Here is a 25,670-nt window from a genome sequence, read left to right as displayed (position 1 = left end):
TATACCATACCATGCTTCTCCATGGAATAGTCCACCACTCATATAAATAATCATAAGAGTTCTGCGAAACATCTCCATCTTTAAAACTTAGCCAACCAATTTTAAACCACATGTTTTCCCCCCAAAAAACAAGTCACATTCTTTGTATATTGCCAACATTGTTCATCGTTTAAGTATCATCCAGAACTAAATTTTTATAAACCATCAACTTGTAGATGCATTTATTTATATCCCATTAACCCAAGAACTCTCAATTGCTTGGTTATATTTTAGCAATGTCATATATCCATATTTCTTTTCCAAATTGTTCCTGATATACACATTAATCCCATCTGTCTTTGTTTCCAGATCAACTCAAATCAGGAAATCAACACAAATCCTTATTACCTCCAATCAACTCAAAATTAAATCAAACAATTCAAAACCAGATCGGATCAGCGATCAGAAATCACTTTTCCAATCAACACATTCCAAGCAACAATTCATTCAAAGACCAAGCTTAAAAACACAACTCTCATCTTACTGTGACAAGTAAGCAACCAACCTACTTCACACTAAACAAATAACTTTTCATCACCCCTTTCTTCTCCACCGCCTCTTACACTTAAACAGATCATAATTACTCACAATATGATGTCCCGATATTCTCCAGATTTAAGTCCTATATATCCTGTCGTTAAAGCAACACCCTGTAGACTGACTCCGCCTGTCGTTCTTCCAAGGTTAGTGAATTACCTCTGACCTTTCCCTTGCATATCTCGAACAAAGGTCAACTAAACTTTAAAAGGTCAAACTTCGAATTGGGGTAACCAGCGCTTTATTTTTCCGCAAATAATACAAGTCCGGCGTCATTCCCTGCAAGAACCACATCCAGACAGACAAATGACCCTTATTGAGGCTCTACATCGCAAAATGCTAGCTCCTACGAATCCAACAACCGTCACAATCCGTCCAGGAACTTCCGTACGTGCTCTACAATGCAGCACCTCTCTACCTGGTGCACCTTTCGCACATCCCTCCTCGTTCGCACAACGCTTCATCAACACACCTCCTCGCGCCCACACCTTGGCACAAGCCACACCACATACCGACAGTTGAAACCTCAACCGTCCTCCTTCCTCGGATCAGCGTTCTGTTGGAAACGTGACATTTCTGCTCAAATTATTGAATTTCCAATTTTAATAACTTAACCTTACCAGCATACTAAATCTGTGTCCGCATCGATCAACACAAATGCCTCGATGCATCTTCCAGCCGCCACTCCGCACTGTACCTTACTGTATGAACAAGACTTCCTGTTGGAACTTGGCTCCGGAAATTAATTACTCTGTCTTGAAATCGTTTATTTTAGCCATCTTAAATAAATCCATCCATCTATCCATCTTATAAATAACGTATTCGTCCTGTGACATTGCCTGGCATATATGTCGCAGCCGGCCACTATTCCGACATGGCTCGTCTGACATGAACGTCCGACATCCAGCAAAGTCGAAATGACCCACAATGCATTTGGGCACACATCCTCCTCTGAGAGTGGGCGAGTTATCGCCGGCACTCTGAGCAGATAATTAAACGAACATTGCCAGGATTCTCGGATAGACGTTTAATTTCACAACACACATGACAAAAATCCGATTTAAATTCAGAGATCGCCGATCGACCTGGCACAACCATCTCAACGCGACGACGCCACGCCGCCCCCCGTCTTGGCGCGCACCCTCGTGCCTCCACACGAATCCCAACACTCCCTGCACGCCGCTCTATTCGCGTTCGCGGCGGGGTTTACCTTACGTTGGGACATGCAGTCGGCTGTCATAACAAAGTGCGAAAAGCTGTCATAACAAATCTGCGACCTGACATGTAGTGAGCTGCAGAACATTGAGCTGTCAGAACTCATCCCTAGCTCGTAAACATCGCAAAAAACAGGATCTCCGACGCTTGACCTCTCTGACCCAAAATGCACTATATGACACCAATTCCAAAGGTGAGCTGCCTCAGCGATACATCCCACACATACAATACACAATATCTGCCATTGAATGAACTCTTCAATTCAAGTAAAACACACATATTGATTCGAATTCTGCAACCATCTCCAAGAAACCGCTTCATATCAACAGTAGATCGACAAGGGCACTCCGGGTGCTTTCCTGACCCGATTTATATCAATTCGCTTCCCAAACAACTCCCAAACAGATGAAAATCCGGACTCAGTTCAGGACCTCGCCTGTTCTCTCGGATAGACGTTAAAATGGACATTCCCGGCCTGAATTTCCCCCAAGTCGAGCAGATCGCTTACAAAGTTTCACACCGAAACCCTCTGCTTTGCACATGACACACAGACAAACACATTGGCCAGACACACACGTCAATTAACATCCCAATATACATTCATTCCTCATTCATATACGAGTGAGTCTCCCATTCTTCGCGCGAAACTCAGATCGACTCAAATCATGCCTTTCTCCAGCCACTCCCAAACAATCTTTGCTCATTCATGTTACGTCTCTCATTCAAGGAAAAGGATTTTTGGGACGGGTTGGACGGGGGTTGGTTGAGGTGAAAAAAAAAGGGAAGGCAGGGCGGGGTGTTGGGGTGTTGCCTAGAGCCCTGGGACTGAGCTCAGGTCTTGGGGGGGTGGGGGGTCTTGGTCTGGTATCTGGTCCAGCGGCATCACTCGCTGATTTACTTGTTTAACTACCTCCTTAATTGTTTTGTCCTGAACTTTGCTTCCTGAACTTGCTTCCTTTGGCTCTGAAGCTTCAAATTCCTACAATGCAGCTCCTGCTTCAATTTTCAATATTTCAAAACCTAACCTGTCCTTCTCACCCTGTGGCCACCTGGCCCATTTCCTGTGAGCTTATTTATTTTCTCTTGTCCACCAGATCCTGGCCTGCTTTATCTGGACCTCTTGTCTAGAACTTAGTCTAGAGCTTCCTGGCTTGACCTCGTAGTTGTCACTACCTTCTTGTCAAACCTACCTGGTACCTACGCATTTCACCCTTCCTGGCCATGTCCCTTTGGCCGTCTAAGTTAACCACAGCCCTCCTTCCCTGGCATGCAATGGCATACCCCATCTTGTCTCTGGGCTGTTCCTTCCTGGAAAGTTCTCGGCCTGGCTCGACCTATATGGCTGTCCGACCTCACTTTCCCCCCTTCCCTTGTACCGAACGTTATCTTCACCGATATCCTGCGCAAATCCTTTTACTGGCCATGTTCCTATGGCCTTCTATGTTCCTATGGCCTTCTATCTAAGTTTAGCCACAGCCCTTCGTTCCCTGGCATGCAATGGCATACCCCATCTTGTCTCTGGGCTGTTCCTTCCTGGAAAAATCTTGGCCACCTGGTTTCAACCTATATGGCTGTCCGACCTCATTTTCCCCTCCTGGTGCTAACTGTAACTTTAAGCTTACTGTTAAGTCCTTACTTGTTTATCCTTACTTGTTTATCCTGGCTTTAACAAAACCGCGTCATTCTGAGGCCTAAATGAGCCTTTACTTACAATTTCTGTTCGAGTGCAGACAGCGCGGAAGACAAGGAGACTGAACCCGCGCGAGGGAGGAAGGTACGAATTTGGAATAATAGCCCTCTGATATAAAACAACTCCCACCTTTAATCAAATCAACGTGCCGGCGCCGGCCTCAGGTCAGCCTTCCTCCTGTCCCTCGGGCTCCGTTTCCCGTCCTCCGCGTCTGTTGACACCCCACTCCTGGTACCATCTGTGAAGAATCAGCTCTTCGTTTGCAAAAGAAGTCCACAATAGCCTGGAATGGCGCAGCTTTATTAAAACCCAACTTATACAGATCCGGAGGAGGCCAAGACATCTATAGCAAGAGCCAGTCTCATGCCACGTCAAGCCTTCCTGAAAACGCATTGATTCTCATTCACTTATATACGAATACGATTATCAGAAAATCTCCGAGAGAACGAAGCGACTGGCGAGAGTCCCTCCCACCGTTATCATTCGGGGGAGTCAGCCCTTCCTTATCATTTGGACCAAATGTTTCTCTGGGCTCCGAGAAAACAGAAATGTAACTCACAAAGAGGAGAGTGTATGCTTAGCCAAACAAACCCAGAGCAAATATATGGGTTCACATGAGTAATTCAAAGCATGTTTATACAGAGTTAGGCGTCGCTGTGATTAATACAAAATACATATGGTAAAAACAACAGGTTTATGTTATCTAGCCTTGAAAAAGCACACGTATACAATTTGTTCAGCATGACCTCATGAAAATAGCATTTTTAAACCAGATTTAAATCATAACACATTAGCAACCAACGTCTATAACTGAACTTTAGGCAATAACAAATCTACTACTTGACATATATATATAGATATACTGATGATATTGCGTTGGCTACACAGGATCAAACCCTGCGAAAAGTTGGCGTAACTCTTACTTATGTCTTGACTACACCCAACGGCTACTTCCAAAGATGGAGAATCAAGCCAAACCTTACTAAAACAGTTGTTATGGCTTTCCATTTGGATACTAAATCTGCCAGTGCATAATTAGTTGTGGAAAGCGGCTTCATCTCGAGATGTATCCCATGTATTTAGCTGTGACTTTTGACAGAAGCGCGAGATATTCTAGAGAGATGTACACGATACGAGATATTCTACGGATACGAGATATTCTAGAGAGACGGCCTTGAATTCATGTCTGACAATGAGGGCCTCAATCCATTGTTGGATGAGTATAAGCATCATGTCCAAGGTGGAGAGACCTGGTCTGGAACCAAATTGGTGATCTGAGATGAGGTTGTTGGAGAAAAGGAAGGTTTTCATATCTACTGTGATAATGGATTCTATTGCTGATTATGATTGGAAGTAAGCTGATAGGTCTGTAGTTAAGGGTATCCGTTTTTGCACCTTTTTAGATTGTTGGCATATTTTAGCAGAATCAATGCAGTGATGTTGGCAGATTTTCACGGAAGTTATTAAACAAGTAAAAGGCAGAACTTTTCTCTTCAATTGTTATGCCATACATAATGGCTTCCATTATTGTTTCCCAGTCGAAGTGTCCCCTGATTCTTCATCCCTTACTTCCTCCACTTCTACCCTTGAGGTGTCATCAAATCTGCCTTCCCCCTTCAAAAAAATTAACTGGTCCCACATTCATCTCGTCATGCAAATGTTTATTCACTTGTAAACCACTAAAGTAATATACATATGGGCTCAAATGAGAGGGGATAATTATTCTAGTTGTTATGGAAGTTTTATTTGTTCATTTGATGTCAACAGAAATCAAGAAATTTCTACAAAATAATCATTGTTACGTTGATGATCCTGATATTAACTTAGTTGCTGGCTGACTGAAAATTTACCTTTCATGTACAGGTATCTTGCATTAGTGAGTGCACTCGCTTGTGGTGCTGATTGAGTTTTCATCCCTGAGTGTCCTCCTGAGGATGGTTGGGAGGACCGACTTTGTGACATTCTCAGTGAGGTAATGAGCATACTCCACAGCGGGCTGTGTTTGAGAGTGTGCAAGGAAAATAAATGTTTTTTTTTGTGGAAGTTAAATAAATGTGGATTGTGTGTATAGTTTTTTAGGCCCCATTGTGTAATGAAAATGAATATGTTTGTAATTAAATACAGACTGTGGCTGTATGATGTACTATTCCAATAGCATGACAAAATGTACTCTACCTCCGCCACCGACGGTGGATGGAGGTTATGATTTCACCCCTGTCTGTTTGTTTGTTTGTCTGTCTGTCTGTCTGTGAACAAGATATCTCAAAAAATTGTGGATGGATTCGGGTGAAACATCGTGGATAGATTGGGTATGTGACAAGACCGAATCGTTTAGATTTTGGTGAAGATCTGAATATGGATTCGGATGTGAGAATTATTCAATTCCTGAAGTGATTTTTCACCAATAAGTGATCGGGCTAAAAGCGATATACAGTCATACCCCCGTTTTACGCCATTTCGACCTACGTCAAATCCGACTTTACGCCACTCTTCTAGAGTAAATTTCAGTTCAGCGAACGTCATTATGTGTGACTTTACGTCACTCCTACGGACGTGAAAAAAATTAAACAATTTAAACAATTGGATGTTTTAACGATGGTTGATCGTTGTTTTAACGTTGATGTTTTAACGATCGAAACAATTTAAAATACAATAAAAAGCACATTAAAAATATATTAAAATGTACGTACAGTATACGTACGCGTAGCTGCTGGTTCTCATTCAAAACAAAGGCGACGCCATATGCATTTTGTCCTGGGGTACGGTCGCGTGCTTGCTTTGCCTTTCGCTGGTATTTTTGTGATTATTCCTTTACTGTGTAAAACAACCAACGTAACATGGCAACGGCGAAACATGACGATGCCGGCTCGGACGTACAGTATACGTTTGTATATATATATATAGGCAGGACCCAGTACCTCCAATGACGGGGGCTCATAGTACGAGAGGACTGGGGGGGGTGATAGTGGGAGATAGTGTCCGATGTAGAGGGATGGTGGCTCTTCCATCCCTCACGTTGGGGCAAAGGAGCAGTAGATTTATGGGGTTTGGCAGTGTGAACTAGCCGAGGGCAGGCTAGGATATTGTTAGGGATTTAGAAGGATGACAATAGGAGACCGAGATTTAAGTAGAGACTTTGATACAGGTAGAGGGGACGTAGTCAGATTAGAAGGATGTTAATGACGAGGGAAGTGCTTAGTATAAGGGAAGACAGGGAAAGCACAAGTATTAGAGGGAAGTAGTTAGTTAGATGATGCTGTGTGTGTGTAATTGTGTGTGCCTCTTGGGCTTGGTGAAATGAGGCATTAGTCGAGAATGGTTGTGTGTGTGTGAGAATCTGGTTATCGTTGAACTTGGTGAAATGAGGCAATGGTCTGGGATTACCTGAGAAAGTGTATGAGTGCTGTATTGAGGACATGTGTAATGGTGTTGAGTGATTGACTTGCATGGGGTGCAAGTGGATAAATGGAGAGAATATTTGGTGTGTGGGAATAAATGGTGTGTGGAGTGAATGGTGTGGAATGAGTGGTGTGGAGTGCATGGTGCGAAGGAGTGGATGGGGGAGGATGGACCCCTTCACAAATACGTGGGGAGGGTAGTTTAAAGTTAGGTAGAGGGAGTAGGTAAATTGTTTGGAAATTGACATCTGTGGTGCAGGGAGTAGCAAGAAGTGCTTGGTTGGGTGCATGAGTATGTGGAATGGCCCGACCGATAGACAACAATGGAGGGACTCCCGACGGGGAGCGGCAAAGATTCAGGACGAAGCCGCAGCCTCCTCCAGTTATTTACTCTAGTTTTACGAATTACGGTGTTTGTCTTCATTTTAAGGCATTTTTAAGACATTACGCTCGGTTTACGTCAAAAACCGAGTTACGTCACAGCTTATGGAACCAATTAATGACGTAGGTCGGGGTATTACTGTATAGCACGATATCTCAAAAAGTTATGGGCAGATTCAGACGAAACTTGGTGACAGATTGGGTATGTGACAAGACCGAATCGATTTGATTATGATGAAGATCTGAATAAGGATTGGGATATGAGAATTATCTAATTTTGTAAGTGATTCTTCACCATTGAGAGATCGGGTGAAAAGCGATTATATACCATAGTTAAAAAAAGTTGTGGGTGAGTTATGACAAAACTTGGTGGATGAGTTGGTTAGGCGACAAGAACAAGCCAATTAGATTTTGGTTCAGGGGATAGCAACCATAAACTGTTCAGCCTGGTGGAGGTATGTGCTCTACCGTTCTAGTTCTTGCATTAAATTGGTCTTCATCCAACTCTATTCTGACAGCCAACTGTCATATTTAGTGAAATGGTTGTCTATTTTGTCACATGACATTCTCGCAACAATTCTATTCCACTAGCTGAGATTGTTGGGATGATTACAGCTGTAAAGGATGGTAAAAGTTGTGCCTGTTAGATCTGCATTGAACAAAAAGAAAAATACATAAAATGTCATGGCCCCCGTCATGGTTTTTGTAATTTTGCTGTACGGAGTTGAAGGCTGTCAGTCAGCCATCTTTGGTCGGATTACAAAACAATATCTTCTGCTTATGCATACTCATGTACTGTCTTTGTGCCAAGTTTGAAGAAAATCGGTCCATGCATGTCCACTGTCCAGGAAATGGATGGAGGCATGTTTAAGTCACAAAATGGCCGCCAGTCGGCCATCTTGGATCTGATCTCGAAAAAAAAATGATGGGCATATATAAATCCATCATTCATTACCTGTGTGACAAATTTGAACTAGATCGGTAAATTCATGTCCAGGAAATGGTTGAGGACGTGGTCAATATTGGTTTTTCTGGTTTGTGCAACTAAAATGGCTGCTAGTCGGCCATCTTTGATCGCATCGCAAAACAAAATGATGTGCATATGTATACCGCCATGTGTCTTTGTGCCAAGTATGAACAAAATCGGTCCATACATCTCTGAGATATGGTTGTGGACAGACAGACAGACGGACGAGACGAAATCCAACGAGGGCTAATAATAACGGCATTCTAATCAACTCGAAAGATTATTCATCCCATTTTCCAAACTGAAATCTGGCTGTGCTTGCTGGATCGAATATGTGGAAGACCATACTTTCAAAATCGGAAGTCACAACTTGAACTGTTACATGGTCAGGATTGGATGAAGATTCTGTCTCCATCATGCGTTCTGCTGCATGTAATGGGATAAAACACTTTCCATGTATGTGCAAGATCAGCATTAAAAGTGTGCTTTGGTTGCAGTTAACAAACCTCACTTATGTGCTAGTAATTGTCACATTTGAAAAACTGCTGCTGTGCCTGATTTTATAGTCATATGTGTGCTGCCTTTTACATGCTATTATCGTGTTATGGTAACGGATTGGTCCAGAAAATCAGTGTTTCTGAGTGTTAACTAAAATGGCACATGCTATTATCATGTTATGGTAACGAATTGTTCCAGAAAATCAGTGTTTCTGAGTGTTAACTAAAATGGAACACAGTAGAGCATATAACTCCACCAGACTGAACATTTTACATTTTTTATCCCACTGATAGGCCGGATCTGCATCCCGACCTTAACCAAAATGTAATCAGCTTGTTCTTGTGACCTACCCAACTCATCCACCAAGTTTTGTCCGAATCCGCACATAACTTTTTGAGATATCGTGCGATATATCGTTTTGGCTCCATATCTCAATGATGAAGAATCGCTTAAAAATTATATTCAGATATGGATCCCGATCTTCACCAAATCTAATCAATTCGTCTTTGTAGCACCTTGACCTGTCCACCAAGTTTCGTCCAAATCTGTCCATAAATTTTTGATATATCCTGGTCATGGACAGGCAGACAGACAAACGGGTGAAAAACTTACCTCCATCCACCTTTGGTGGCAGACCTAATTTTTGTAAAGATTAGGTTTGCTGAAGTATTCATATTCTGCAAAGGGCAGTCAGCTGTTCCTCTTAAGTTAACATGATCACAAGGGTAGCACAGCATCAGTTGTTTTTTTATATTTTTGTTTTCTCATTTTGTGTGCTTTGGTTTTTTGCAATGTAAACACATTCATCATCCACCTGTGATGGGCATAGTCATGTTTCGCAGGGAAGGTTTTCCCACATTGGCACTTCAACAAATTTTCCTCTCCTTCACAAACTTGTAGAATAATAATTCAGGCCATTTTCATGAATCTTTTGGAATATCTTATAGTTTTTATTGTTTATCTTAATAAATCTATTGTTATTTTCTCAAGAATACGTCATTATTTACGAGGAGATTTCATTTAAATTCACTTTCAATTGCAATTTTGATTGAAGCTTATTGGACCAGCTTGTCCATTGCAAAAGTATTTTGGGTTTGTACAAAATTTTGGAACTATGAAGTAAACCTTATGAAGTAAAAAAAAAAACAAAGAAAAAAAACAACTGTTTTGCTATATCTGCTAATATATAGCTATATCTGCTAAATTATTTATCATTGCTAATATATTTGTCAATTTTTGCTATATCTGCTAAATTATTTCCATTTATTTTCACTTTTCTGAAACTACATTTTTAATGTCATCACCTCTCCAACTGTTTGCAAGAGAGTTATGCTTGTGCTGTTTTTCCACTTTCTAGAGCCGGGCTCGTGGTTCTCGCCTCAACATCATCATTGTGGCTGAAGGCGCCATAGACCGGCATGGCAAACTAATCACAGGGAATGAGATAAAGACTGTAAGTATTGTGTCTGTATTTTTGACTTTCTATTCCATTACCTCGAAAGTTTATGGATTACAAGGCCAATGTGGAGGAATCCTTTCAAGTATTTTGTCCAGAAGATTAAGTACTCTCTCCCTCTCTGTTGATGGGCCAAATGTTCTCGTCCTTTGTCAGATGTCCTTGTGTGCTTCTGTATTATTAACTGGCTTTTGGTTCACAGGGCTAAGACCTTACCTCAGTCAACAAAGACATTACTCCATTAGTAAGACGTAACAAAAACCCAGACCTCATTCCTACCTATCTCTGCCCCACTTTCAGCACTGCCTGCACTTGCCACAAGAATAGATACACAATGACACAGACACAGAGACATAGATACAGAGACATGTTACAGGTATTATACACATAATGATGTGTGATTATACACACATATATGTGCATATACACACATGCACACACTCAAGGCTGGATACGTTGAGACCTGGGAGGGCTATGTATGGAGATGCCAACCAACAACACACACACAGACGTGGACAAGGACAATGTCCTGTCACAAAGGCATGGACACATACACGGATGCACACAGATACAAAGACACGTGCACACATGTTCATGCTTTTCCTTTGTTTTAATTTGAAAATTGTGCTGGTTGTTCTCATGTTCTTCAATACATGGTAACAGAAATGTGCTTTTATTGGTTAGAATTTGTATTATTTGTGTTCTTTCGCTTCCAGCTGGTGTCCACTCGACTTGGTTTTGACACTCGAGTCACCATTCTGGGCCATGTGCAACGTGGTGGTACTCCCTCAGCATTTGACCGTATCTTGGTGAGTGTTTACAGTACACATGGGTGAAACTCCTTCCGTATAGCATGGAACTCCATATTTTTGTAAAAGCCCATGCATACGTTTCCGTATTTTCGTCTTCAGAAAAGCCTGTCACGATTTGTGGGAATTGAGGTGCTATTCCGATATGCTGAATTGTTTCTTAACCCATGCCAACCGGATAGGGTGCATTACTATCGCATTATGACCATGATTATGTGAATTACTCCCATGGTAATTTTTATGTGGTATTTTTACCCTCACCAGAGGAGAGGGTGTTGCATTTGAGTCGGTTTGTTACTTGCAAAAGCGAAGATTTTTTAAGTATATTGGTCGGTTGCGTTTGTTATTCTCTTTGTTTGTCTGTCTGTATGTTTGTCACCGGCCTACAGGTCACAATTCTAAACTGATCGTCATGAAACTTCACCAAGTTGTAGAGGTCGTCACAAATGAGAAGCCTCTTGATTTTGAGGTCAAAGGTCATCTGGAGGTCAAATTTCTAAAATCGTCATTTTTCATCCGATTGACTTGAAAATTGAACAGCATTTGCACATTGAGTCACTAAATAGGAAAACCAACTTTCTGAGGTCAAAAGGTCAAAGGTCAACTCAAGGTCAAACTTCAAAGATCATCAATTTTCATCTGAAAAACCATCAATTTTCATCAGATTGACTTGAAAATTGAACAGCATTCGGATAGTGCTTCACTGAATTGGGAATCCAACTATTTTTTTTATTTCAAAAGGTCAACTCAAGGTCAAACTTCCAAAATCGTCAATTTTCATCTGAAAAACCGTCACTTTACATTTTATTAATCTGAGCTTTGATCAAGATCGTCAATTTTAATCTTGATGAAATGGACAATTTGATGGATCAATGGCAACCTTCTTTTGGGGGGGGAGGGGAGGGAGGGGTGGATTTTGCAAGTATCGTGCTCTGGCATGACATCTTGTTTGTTTGTTCCGGCAAGTATGTTGAAAAAATTCCGGCAAGTATGTTGGTTAGTTGGTTTGTTTGTCTGTCTGTTTGTGTGCAGTACTACGTCTACATCCTTGCACATAGCATCGCCATACTTTACACACATATTTGCCTTGCCCTGGAATAGACTGTGCCCAATTATTAACGCTCAAGGTCACCCAATCATTTGCGCCTCCCAATTTAAGCCCCACCCTTATAGTGCAGCGGCATAGCAAAAATTTAAGAAGAATTGTGCATTTTGTGATGGAAGCACCAAATTTGGCACAATGATAGAATGTTATATTTAGAACATTTTCAGATATGGAACCACTTTGAAATTCACCCAAGGTCGCCGCCATATTGGATTTCAAAATGGCGGCTTTAAAAATCTGTAACCCTTCGGGGGGGTGGCGGAAACAAATCCTACAGGCACAATTATTGCCCCATTCACCCTATATCTTTTCTAACATCAGTAGACACATTACAGCGGCGATTCTGAGCTCAAGGGAACATCTAGGGGTCTGGGGAGTGAAAAATTTGAACATTTCGGCCAAAAATACCCCTAAAAGAGGTCATTTGGTGTCAAATTTCAGGGGGGGTCGTGTATTGTCCTGTAGATAAAACATGCTGGTCCGTTGATTAACCCCTAATTAAACGACTTTTTTGTTTGTTTGCTCCATCCAGGTTTCAATCATGTCGAAGCAGTTCAAGTTAGTTCATGTTACCAAGCATGTAACTTCAACGCCAAAGACGCCACTGGACTGGGAACTCTGTGTTCTGTGTCAAGTTGGTATAGGAGAGTCCCTACAGTGTCCTGCTGTCACGAAAAGAACTGATGCAGGTGCTGGATACAAGACACTTGAAGACAATCTATCAGCATTCAATAAACTAGGCAAGCTGCCACAAGACGTGGACTTGCAACGACTGGATGAAGGCCAAGGGATAGCTGCCACTCTAGCTGCCCACCAAGCCAAGTGGCACAAGTCATGCAGGGTGAAATATAACACTACCAAGCTACAGCGGGTACAGAAGAGAAGTCATTCAGAGGGAAGCCCTATCCCCAGTACAATCACAGATAAGTACAAGCTTACTAGGTCTCAGGCAGCTTGTGTTGATAGCATATGCGACAATTTGTGCTTCTTCTGCCAGCAAGAGCTTGGTTTGGAGTTTCATCAAGCAGCGACATTGGAAATAGATAAACACGTTCGCAAGGCTGCAGAGTTTCTTCAGGATACCACTTTGTTAGCCCAACTGAGTGCTGGGGACATGGTCGCAAGAGAGGCCAAGTACCATAAGAAATGTTTGACATCCCTATACAACCGCGTGAAGGCAGCAAAAAAGCTTGCTGAGCAAAGCCAGAGCACGGTAGATGTCATGTCATTTCAGCAATAGTCCTTGCTGAACTGGTAACGTACATAGAGGAAACTGCTAAAGAAGAAGACACTGCTCCTGTATTCAAGATGGCAGACCTCACCAAGCTCTACACAATGAGAATGGAACAGTTCGGAGTTGTGCTGGAAACACGAGTCCATACAACCAGACTCAAGGAGCGTATCCTGGCACACTTCCCTGATCTGCAGGAGCACAGGCAGGGAAGAGATGTCCTGCTGGTGTTTCAGGAAGACATTGGCAGTGCATTAGCCAAGGCATGTCAACATGATATTGACAGTGATGTTGTGCACCTGGCACGAGCTGCAGGGATTATAAGGAAGGATATGTTCCAGTCATCTCAGCCTTTCAATGGGTCCTTCTCAAACAAATGTCAAGAAGAGTCTGTGCCACAACTGCTGCTGACAATGGTCTCCATGATTTTAGAGGGCGCAGGGATCAAAGATCAGGCATGTCAGTCATCGGCATCGGCGTCTGTGACAATAGCTCAACTTCTCAAATACAACAGTGTGAAGCATGAGAGGAGAGGTGCAGGCACAGACGTACGACACAGCATTAGTCAAGAGACTCCTTTGCCAATATATCTTGGCTTGATGCTTCAAGCCCATACGAGAAAGAGGGAACTGGTTGACACATTATCTGGACTAGGGATCAGCATTGCCTATGATAGAGTGCTATGGATCTCTGCAGAGCTGGGGAACGGGGTCTGTCAGCGCTTTCGGGCGGAGAAGGTGGTCTGTCCCCCAAAGCTCCGCGGTGGAGTGTTCACCACATCAGCTGTGGATAATATAGACCACAATCCCAGTTCCACGACAGCACACGACTCCTTCCACGGAACTGGTATTTCATTGATACAACATCCAGACTATGACAATCAAGGCACAGACCGAGGTATTGTCATCATCGGGGGTGTCTCAAATGTCAAGACTGTGGAGGACCTTCCACGGTATTACACAGATGTACAACCAGTTAGTTCACTTGCCAAAAGCCACCCTGTACCAGCTGGAACCCAGGCGTCGCTGCAGAGGAATCCTGCACAAGCTGAACTGGATAAAGAGAAGAGGTGGCTCCAGACTGTGAAGGATGCATGTGACAGTGGTGACACACAGAATCCAGGAAACATTTATTGGGCTGCACATCACGCAGAGAACCAATCGGCCAAGGATACTAGTATCACAGTCACACCCACTGCCTTGCTTCCCCTCTTCCATGACCAAGCCCACTCAGTGCCAATGATCCGCCATGCCATGGATGTCGTGAAAGCAGCGATCAATGAGCTAAACCCTGGACAGATACCCGTCGTCACACTGGACCAACCACTTTATGCGATCGCCAAGCAGGTGCAATGGAACTGGCCAGACACACATGGTGAAGATCTCTTTGTGGTCATGCTGGGTGGTCTACACACAGAGATGGCAGCTTTGAAGACAGCAGGAGACTGGCTGCAAGACAGCGGTTGGACACAGGCATTGGTTCAGGCAGAGATAGCAACAGCTGGCACAGCAGACTCCTTCTTGCGTGCAGCTCACGTCAGCCGTACAAGACGCGCCCACCAAGTAACTGTTGCTGCCCTACACATACTGCAGCATCGTGCATATGACATATACAACGAAAGAGCAACTGCAAGAGATGAGGAACCATTGGAGTTCGAGGCATGGTGTGACCAGAGAGCAGCGGCATGTCCACAGTTTCAGTACTGGGCCACTGTACTTAACCTGGAGCTCTGTATACTCCTCTACATACGTTCACTGAGAGAGTCCAACTTCACGCTGTACATGGACACCCTACCAGAGCTAGCTACATGGTTCGCTGCATTGGACCATATCCACTATGCTCGCTGGTTACCAGTCCACATCAGGGACATGGTTGGCATTGCAGAGAAACACCCAGATGTTGCTGCCAAGTTCCATGCGGGGCACTTCACATCCAAGAAGACTAGGCATGCTTTCTCCGCCATCTCCCTAGACCAGGCTCATGAACAAAACAATGCCACGGTCAAAGGCGATGGCGGGGCAGTGGGCCTAACTGAAAATCCAAGTGCCCTTCGACGGTGGATGGTGGCTGGCCCCGAAGTTGCTCGGGTCATCACAGAATTTGAGACCTCACAGCAACTGCGCCAAAGGGGAGAGCACACCCACCACCATGAGCAAACCGACAGTGTGCAGAAGAAGTTCGTCCAAGATGTCCGTGCACTGACAACAGTCATCGAAGAGATGGGCAGCCCCTTTGAAGAAGAAAGCACAGATTTGCTGGTCCTGGGCACACTGGAGATCTTGGGCCCAGCTGTTGTAGATACTGTGCGTACAGCTGTACAGATTGGGAGAGATCAGTTCCATTCATTTGAGAAGGAACGTCTGGCAGACAGATCCAAGCCACTCAATGATGTCATCAAACGCAACAAACTCCCGTTGTTTTCATCCATCAAGGTCAAAGCTGCCCAGAAGAGCAAACAACAAGTAGCCTCTGCAAAGTGTGATTCAGAGCTCTTCTCCAGACTATACATCGCATGCCAAACCAGAGATGGGGGTCTCGAGCAGTTCTTCAAACATGAGAACAGCGCACATCCGCCAGCACTCTCGCAAAATGGACAGCTCCGCTTTGGTTCCAAAGCTGACTTGTTGCAGCCCTTAGAACAGCTTGTCGAAACAAAGTCGGACCCACCACAAGTATCTTCTGTGATCCTCGATGGAGCTGTAATAGTTCAAATGCTGAGCCCAGGCCAGACCAAAACATTTCTTGACTATGCCACAAAAGTATTCGTTCCATACATTATGTCACAGCTTCAACATCGATCTCGTCTCGATCTAGTGTGGGACCGCTATGCAAAGTCAGGCAGCCTGAAGGCAACTGCAAGGACCAACAGAGGCAAGGGAATACGCAGACGTGTCACTGGCTCTGCCCTCCTACCAGGCAACTGGCACAGTTTCCTCCGTGTCGACGAGAACAAGGAGGAACTCTTCAGCTTTCTGTCTAAGCAGGTCACGGAGTCCATCGATGTGCCAGACAAACAGCTGATTGCTACTGACGGTGAACAGGTAATGTGCATGATGTATGTTAGTGTGTGTTAGTGAAAGTTTTATTCGTGACCACCTACACCAAAGGAATTCACATTTAATTTACATCACGGTATTGTTCATGCTTACACCAACAGGTCATTGCTGTACCACCATGTGCAGACACAGCCGCTTTGGCCCCGTGCAATCACGAGGAAGCAGACACGCGCATGATGCTCCACGCAGCAGCTGCTATGAAATCTGGACACCGCAGAGTACTCATCCGCACCGTGGACACAGATGTGGTGGTTCTCGCTGTGTGGATGGCCCAGGAGCTTAATGAGGTAGTGGACGAACTCTGGTTAGCGCTTGGAACCGGAAAGAACTTCCGCTACATAGCAGCACACGAGCTGTCTGCTACCCTGGGACCAGACAAAGCCAAGGCACTGCCAATCTTCCATGCAATCACAGGGTGTGATACCGTCTCGAGCTTTGCAGGTCGTGGCAAGAAAACAGCATGGGCAGTATGGGAAACTTTTCCAGAAGTGACCAATGCATTCCTGGACCTGGCATCTGCACCAAGTGAGATCTCTGAGGATACACTGGCAACCCTGGAGAGATACGTAGTGCTTCTGTACGACCGCACATGCACATGTTCTGAGGTGAATCTGGCAAGAAAGAAACTCTTTGCAAAGAAATCTCGATCCATTGAAGCAATACCTCCAACACAGGCCGCCCTAGTACAACACGTGAAGAGAGCAACTTACCAGGGTGGACATTGTTGGGGACAGTCTCTTGTCCCACACTGCTATCTCCCATCACCATGCGACTGGGGGTGGGTGGACAATGACGGACAGTTCGATCCTCTGTGGACAACACTACCAGAAGCTGCCAAATCCTGCTATGAACTCATCTGTTGTGGGTGCGAAAACGGTTGCAGTGGGAGATGCAAGTGCAAGAAAGCGGCTCTGAAATGCACAGCACTGTGTGCCTGTGATGGTGACTGCTCACATTGAGTTGGAACTGTGACACTTGGCATGGCTTGATGCAATACGCTCGCTAGTTCTCTTGCTGAACGTGTGTATACAATGTACGTAATATGGGATTATCAGTTGCTTATGTGCATTAAAACATATTTCAATACAACCATTCAATTCATTGACCTCAGAAATGTACATCTAGACACCAGAATCAAGTATCTAGCTGGCATAGAACCAGAGATATCGGTCAGCAGATTTTCGGAAGCCGCCATCTTGGAATCCAATATGGCGTCAGTAAATCAACTTCTAAGTAGAACCATTCAATTCCTTGACCTCAAGTTTGTACATCCAGACACTAAAATCAAGGCTGTAGCTGGTATAGAACCAGAAATATTTGTAATTAAAGATTTTTAAGCCGCCATTTTGAAATCCAATATGGCGGCCACATTGGGGTGAATTACAAAGTGGTTCCATATCTGAAAATGTTCTCCATATAATATTCTATCATTCTGCCAAATTTGGTGCTTCCATCACAAAATGCACAATTGGTTTGCTATGCCGCTGCACTATTAGGGCGGGTACCGTTGCTAGTAATATATAATGGCGATATAACAATTTTTACCACTTTGCTTTGAAGAACGGGAATGAAGGGGGAGGAGCGTGTTAATATGTCTGGTTGAAGGCTTGGGTGGTGAGGGGGCTTGAAGCCAGATTTGAATCTTACAGCCGCCATGTTGGTGCTCGCCGTCACTGCGATGCGAAGCGAAAGACGCCTCAGAGCTGTCACATTCACAATCGCTATGTCGTATGTACTCCCGATACGTGTTGTGGTTGATTTTTGGAGTTGTTGATTCTAATGGTCTCTTTTTAGAGAACATTACCAATTTAACCTCCCCTGTGGATTAGCCATAAAAGCCCACCCAAAATGGTTTCTCAAGTACTAAATTTGCAATAACCAGTCACCCCATCAAACGTGTTCTTGCAAAATAACAGTTTATTATCAGAATTCATTGCACAGAACGACCAAAACGGAGAATCCTGGGGCAAAATATGGACGGACATGAAAAAGGGCAGGTAAAATAAACAAATAAAGCAAACTCGCAATCCGATAAACGAGTCCAGTATCTACCAAGTAAATGAGCAAAAAACATAATCAGGTAGTAAATGCTGTGGTTTATGCTGGAGCAAGGGTGATTCCAGGACCTCCATTACAGGATGCGTGTGTGTGTGTGTGTGTGTGTGTGTGTGTGTGTGTGTGTGTGTGTGTGTGTGTGTGTGTGTGTGTGGTTGTGGTTGAGGTTGTGGTTGTGTTTTGTGTGGTTGTGTTTTGTGTGGTTGTGTTTTGTGTGGTTGTGTTTTGTGTGGTTGTGTTTTGTGTGGTTGTGTTTTGTGTGGTTGTGTTTTGTGTTTTGTGGTGTGTGTGTTTGTTGTATTTTGTGTGGTATATGTGTATTGTATTTTGTGTGTTATATGTGTATGTGGCTGCATAGTCTGGGCGTGTTTTGGGGGCGTGTTTTCAGACTTTCCCAGTATTTGAGCCCCCCTCTCGACCATGCAGGCTGAATCCAGAGGAAAGATGGAAATCCTTACATCTGGAGCCTGTCTGGTTGTAGGAACTGCCAGAAGGTGCTTGCTTAAAGGGATCACCACCTGCCTAATGGGGCTCCACTCCACCATAACTTTTCTGCAGGGGTTAGGCTCCCTTAGCCTTGGACTCACCGAAGCCTGACTCACAAGGCAGTGAAAGCTATTTAACCCATAGCTGGGACCTGGATGATGGGATGCCAGGGCATAGCTACATGCTGGTGGGCCTGCACTTCACATCTCTAGGTTTGAGTTTCTTTCGAGCTCCCCTATAGATTAGCCTATGTCCGCAAGGTGCCTAGTTACCATGTGTTTCCACGAGGAGGCACAACAGGAGTCTTGGTGATACAGAGGCCGTGTATTGGCAGACACGGCTCTCTTTCTTTGCTGTATGCTAGCCAGCGGCAATGGATCGAGAACATTGCACGAGATACATGTCATCACCTTGTGGCAAACCACTGATGCACAATTCACCAATACACAACAGGCATTTTAAAGGCCATTTTCCCTGCAGGAGTGGGGGTTAGCAAGAGCACAATTCACCAATAATCAATTTAATTCGCTGGTCACATTTCCTTGTAGATAGATCCCCCTCAGAAAGTTTGGTATTGTTTGGATAAAGCATTCGACGCATCCAATGATTTATGTCATCATGAAGGCGCCAATGACATCATCATTATCAAATGTTAATCCACATCGTGCTTTCCTGACATGTGCCAAGTTTCAATGTTTTTCGTTTAGTGATTTCTGAGAAGATGTCTAAAATTTTTCCTTTTTTACAACATGATTGACAGGTCAGCCATACCACATGATGTATTACATCATAGTTATCATTAAAAATTCACCCTGGGTAGGTGCCCCTATGTTGAAGGTTTCCCATTGATCCCTCAAGCAGTTGTGGAGAAAATTAATTTAAAAGCAAATAAACCTGAAATGTACGGCGGAAGAAAAAAATTAATGGAGCAAAACAAGAGGGTTCCTTCGGTACCTTAATGATGAATGGTAAAAAAACCCAAATAAGGTCATTTGAGATGGAAAAAATAATATACTACAAGAAAGAGCAATCGGAGATTGCAGACCCTCGCTAGACCATTTCTTGGTTTTAAAGGCGTTTGTGTTGAAACAAATATGGCGGCCAAACCACATGACCGATGACATCATCATTAATTTTTTTTCTCTACCAATTTATCCATAGATGATGCTCAAGAAATTTCATCGTGATCGGAAGAAGTTTTGTACTTGTCGAATTATGACGTCAATTTCGGAGATATAGAGGTGCAATTTTTTTCGTTTTTTCGAAGATGCCGTCTGTACCATGTGACCTATGACATAATTATCATTTAAAAATTATACAAGAGGAGGCGCACCTACGGTGAAAATTTCCTGTCAATCGGACCAACGGTTGCAGAGAAAATCATATTTATTCTGTGCGGACAAAGAGACAGACAAACAAACAGACTCAAATGCAATACCCTCTCCTCTGGCGAGGGTAACCAGAACACTTCGTATGAAGACCTTTGTAATGATATGTATTTTACGGTCCCTGGTCGATTGATTGATAAGAGAAAATATTCGGAAAGACAGACAAACAGAGCGAGAAAGAGTAATCAGAGATTGCAGACCCTCGCCAGGATGTATTTTAGTGGTTTTTAAGGCTTTTGTGTTAAAACAAATATGGCGGCCGAACCACGTGACCAATAAAGTCATCTTCTTTTTTTTTCTCCACCAATTTATCCCTCTGACGCTCAAGAAATTTCATCTTTTTTGGATGAAATTTTGTACTTGTCAAATTACGAAGTCATAATGGAGGCATCTATGACGTCATCATTAACATATGTTATTCCCCATGGAGGATTCTTTACAATAAGCCATGTCTCAATTTTTTCTATACAGCGCTTTTGGAGTTATAAAGGTGCAAAGTTTTCGGTTTTTCCAAGATGGCACCCATACCATGTGACATACGATGTCCTAATAATAAATCTTTATTGTCCCATATTCAGGGAAATTATTATTTGGTGACACCGTAAGTTAACCATCATAAACACATAAAAACAATTAATTATTAAAAATTTATTCAGGAGAAGGCGTGCACCTAGAGTGAAAATTTCCTGTCAATCGGACCAACGGTTGCAGAGAAAATCATATTTATTCTGTGCGGACAAACTCACAAACGGACTCAAATGCAATACCCTCTCCTCTGGCGAGGGTAACAAGCGTGTTATTAGTCCCCTACCGGTGTATACCGGAGGGGACTATAGGTTTGCACTCCGTCCCTCAGTCTGTCAGTCCGTCACGCAAAGAAGAGTTTTCTGGACTTTTTTTCTGAACTCTTAATGCTAATGATTTCAAACTTGGTACATGGTTTCGTCATAAGATACAGATCAAGTTCGAACTTCACGACGTTTCGATCATTTTTGACAAAGTTATGGCACTTTGTTTATTCTAGAGTTCTCCTCAAGCCGCACTGCGTGCCCTCAGCCTCGTCTCGCGAACGTCAAAAGCGCGCGCTTTCGGGAGGGGCGGAGCCAAGCCGAGCAACATATATATACACATCGATCATTGATCGTGAACCGGAAATATAATAAATTACTGGTATTTAGCGACTCGAAAGGTTCTTTATCAACGACTTATTTTCTCGTGCTTCTGCTGACCTGTCTGCAAGGTGTATAAATCGAAGTCCCGAGTGCGAATCACAGGTGAGCCCGTCCTGAGGTAATTAGCGATTGGGAACGATTCAGAACCTGTGGGTAAATAACCCTTGGTAATTTCCCCAACAGTTTTCCGGACAACAGACTGCCGGTAGGGGACATGTATTGCAGCGCAATACTCAGAATGCTTGTTAGTCCCCTACCGGTGTACACCGGAGGGGACTATAGGTTTGCACGCCGTCCCTCCGTCCGTCAGTCCGTCACACAAAGAACAGTTTTCCGGACTTTTTTTCTAAACGCTTAATGCTAATGATTTCAACCTTGGCACATGGTTTCCTCATGATAAGTTACAGATCACGTTCGAACTTCACGACGTTTCGATCATTTTTGACAAAGTTATGGCACTTTGAACTTTGGGAATTCTGATAATTCTGATGATCCTTAACTCAGTGGCATTTTAAGTTTTAATTTCCTTTAAAAACCAATTTCTCTGCAATAATAGGACCGATTGAGATCAAATTTTCACCATAGGAGGGTCTCGGTCTGTAGAATATTTTAATGGTAATTATGACGTCACGTGGTTCGGCCGCCATATTGTTTTTCGTGAAAACATGAAAACCCCTTTTTCTCTGCAACGGCTGAACAGATCGAGGCCAAACGTTGCAGGCAGAATCGCATACCCATGACGAACAAAAAAGTCAGCGAGCATGACGTCATGCATCACATGGTTTCAGAGTTATGACGTTTTTATGCATGCACCTTTAAAACCGAACCCCTCCCTCATTTTTGATCCAATCGAGGGGAAACTTCACAGATCTGTTCAGCATGTCAATCTACTAAAATGTCCTTTTGGAATTTACGATAGGGCACGTGGTTTGGCAGATATCGTTAATTAAACGAAAGTATTCAAAAAAAATGGAGATCTCTTGTTTATTCTCGAGTTCTCCTCAAGCTGCACCGGGCGCCCTCAGCCTCGTCTTGCGAACGTCAAAAGCGCGACACAGCGCGCGCTTTCGGGAATGGCGGAGCCAAGCCGAGCAACATGTATATATACACATCGATCATTGATCGTGAACCGGAAAATATAATAAATTACTGATATTTAGTGACTTGAAAGGTTCTTTATCAACAACTTATTTATGATGTTTCTGCTGACCTGTCTGCAAGGTGTATAAATCGAAATCCCGAGTGTGAATCACAGTTGAGCCCATCCTGAGGTAATTAGCGATTGGGAACGATTCAGAATCTGTGGGTGAATAACCCTTGGTAATTTCCCCAACAGTTTTTCGGACGACAGACTGCCGGTAGGGGACATGTATTGCAGCGCAATACTCAGAATGCTTGTTTATATAGATGTGCACCTTTATGTTTCTGAGTTTACTAGTTTGCTGTTATTCTTATATCATGCACGATGTCAATTTTTATGATCATTCATTTGGAAATACGTTTTTTACATGTTTCTTTTTCATTCTGAAACAACCAATGAATTTTGTTAATTTGTAAATGTGTTTTCTTTTTCCTCACCTCTTTCTGTGATGTGAAGGCGAGCCGCATGGGTGTTGAAGCTGTTCTCGCCCTACTTGATGCCACCCCAGACACCCCTGCCTGTGTTGTCTCGTTATCGGGAAATCAAGCCGTACGCCTGCCCCTGATGGAATGTGTACAAATAGTGAGTCTTTCATTGAAGCTCATTTGTTTATACATTACATGTGCTGTGCCACACTTGCGCTTCTCTTCAAACTGTTTATGTGATATGATGCATGTCATGCCATTTAATGCTCCTGTGCTGCTTAGACCCAACAAGTCCAGAAAGCCATGGATGAACAGTCCTTTTGTGAAGCTGTGAAGCTACGTGGGAGGTGAGATTGTCTTATTGGTTATGAGCCAGCATCATTGTGTCAATTGACCCATTGTCCCATTTCTAAATGGCTTATTTTACACTAAAATCATTATTTCCCTTTTAGAGGGGAGAGGGGGCTGTGTAAGGTGGGCATTTTACAGTTTTGCTGCATTTCACTTCCTAGAAAAGTGGTGACTGTTGCTTAATTTAACTGGGAAAAAAAGTTTTCCGTTTTGCATTCTTGTATATTGCAGAGATTATAGCCTGGTGTTGGCTTAGTGGTTAGGGTGCTGGCTTAGGATCCTTGGATCCTGGGTTTGAATCTCTGCCGATCGCTGAATTAATGCCAGGGGGGTTGACTCAGCCTGTCATCCTTCCGAGGTCGGCAAATTTAGTACCAGTTCACTGGTAATTCCCTGTGTGTCGCAAGAGGTGACCAACAGGGTTGGTGGCAGGAAGGGCATCCGGCCATAAAACATTGCTTCAAAAGCGACAGGAAGGGCATCCAGCCATAAAGCATTGCTTCAAAAAGGGGACCATGGTGCCCGAAAAAGGCCAACCCCTGCTCTGCCTGGAAAATGGCCTCTAAAGGTGGTTGGTATATTGCAGAGATTGATATGTTGATGCTGTGATAGCGTCACATTATGCTAACAAATAACGCTTACCAAAGTTATACTCCTACATCCATGCTGTGATGGACAGTGAATCCCTAAAAATGAAGAAAGTTAATTTTTTTTTTTTTTTTTTGGCAAACATCTCGTCAAGAAGCAATTGTTTAGCAGGCTACAGTGACGTTTGTTGAGTTTGGCAGGCTACATAAAGCTAGAATAGTTTCATGTGCATGAGATACAAGCAGATGTGAAGGTCAGAAAAAAGAAGCACAAAAATATGAAGTTTTTCAATGGGTATTTGTTGGTGAATCATTTTAAGCTTTGTGAGAAGACTGGGTGATTGTCTTCAGGCAAGTATGTTTCTACAGAAGGGGAACAGGAGAGCAAAGAAGGGCGGACATCCTGGTCCTGGCGAGAGAAGGTATAGGTTAACTGCTTTCAGTTTGCATATATTACTTGGAATCTACTATAGCTGGAAAAGGATAATGGAAATCGTGGAAAAATCTAGATCTTCCAGCAGGGTGTAGGATACAGCCATGTTGCCCACCAGTGTGCATTGGTCGAGCAGCACACTTTGTTTTGGGGGTTCTAGTGGGAGATGCCATTATTTGTTGAAGTCTAGGACCCCACAATGTCAAAAGCCAGGTGAAAATCTTAGAAATCCATCTGTAATGAAGAGACAGACTCCAGAATGCTGGGGAATGAAGGCCTTGTATTTCATAAGTAACTGGGCAGTACCGCCAAAATACAGCACAGTGAAGAATGCCCAATATACATGGCCTTTTGAGGTCAGCCTTGAAGTCGATGAGATTTTGTCGCAGGGTACTTCTGTCAAAGGTTGGTAATATAATCGAACTAAATGGTTTTTAAAACCATATTTTTTGAAAACCAGCATGAGAACTTCAAACCTGGTTTGAACCTCGTGTTCAATTTTTTTGTCAATGTTTTCAGATCAGCAATCAATGAGGCCACGATGTAACCTCAGGTACATGGGCCACTGGGCCAGGGATGAAATGTCACCTGAGATAAAGTCTGCTCCTTCCTCCCTGTTGCAAAACTGGTGTAGGCATACTTAGTGCAAATTTATGGGTTTGCTGTGCTTTTATTTTACTTTGTTGAGGTATGTTGTGTGTGTTTTCATTTTCAGCAAAGTTTAGGGCATTCGGGATGTTATTTAAAGAAGAAAAAGCACAGCCAACAAATAATTTGTTGTAAGTGCTATTCCACCATTTTATTTTATTTTTCTCATAGCCCATTGAAAGACCATCTATCTCATAGAACTCACCTATTTACCTCAATTTTCTACTTATGCAATGTATGCCAGATGAGGGAACCAGAAATCTCTGCTTGTGCCAGGTAAATACTAATTATGTAACTTCTGTCAAGGTGGATTTGCCATTCTGAATTACAATGGCCCTACACCCTCCCTCCCCTTGTTGCTTTCCAGGTAACACATTGTTTAGAATACTGTAGATAACCAGGCAGTCAAACCTGAGGACATTGTTCAACACACCTGTACTTGGTGTTTGATTCGTGGGAAGGACGTTGTGATGTTGATGCACATCAATGTTGTACAAACTTTGGGAAGGAAAAAATATACTTCCAATATTGTAGTTACCCTGCGCTCGCGAAGCGAAAAGCAGGGTTAGGCATTCGAATGCGTACGTGTGGCGTATGTGTCT

The 25,670-nt window shown here is 43.3% G+C and overlaps 2 protein-coding genes across 2 annotated transcripts in view; both read left to right on the top strand.

The window, feature by feature from the left end:
* Positions 1-25,670, top strand: part of LOC144892974 (ATP-dependent 6-phosphofructokinase, platelet type-like) — a 119,123-nt gene that overhangs the window by 19,676 nt on the left and 73,777 nt on the right. The window contains 5 exon segments of the mRNA XM_078782063.1: positions 5,345-5,453; positions 10,083-10,178; positions 10,898-10,990; positions 23,081-23,206; positions 23,332-23,396. Of these exon segments, the coding sequence (XP_078638189.1) occupies positions 5,345-5,453; positions 10,083-10,178; positions 10,898-10,990; positions 23,081-23,206; positions 23,332-23,396 (489 nt within the window).
* Positions 11,010-17,477, top strand: LOC144892866 (uncharacterized). Its single transcript, XM_078781200.1, has 3 exons — positions 11,010-11,013; positions 14,023-16,367; positions 16,484-17,477. Exons 1-3 carry the CDS (start codon positions 11,010-11,012, stop codon positions 17,339-17,341), a joined length of 3,207 nt encoding a protein of 1,068 aa, XP_078637326.1. The 3' UTR covers positions 17,342-17,477.

The sequence above is a fragment of the Myxine glutinosa genome, chromosome 7 (assembly GCF_964187855.1).
Source record: "Myxine glutinosa chromosome 7, kmMyxGlut1.1, whole genome shotgun sequence".
NCBI lineage: Eukaryota > Metazoa > Chordata > Myxini > Myxiniformes > Myxinidae > Myxine > Myxine glutinosa.
The sequence above is the reverse complement of the archived record's forward strand: the minus strand, read 5'-3'. Positions and strand labels throughout refer to the sequence as shown.

Bases quoted from the DNA above. Each gene is read 5' to 3' on its own strand.
- LOC144892866 (XM_078781200.1), top strand. The intron at 16,368-16,483 runs GTAATGTGCATG...TTACACCAACAG, and splicing joins TTGCTACTGACGGTGAACAG to GTCATTGCTGTACCACCATG.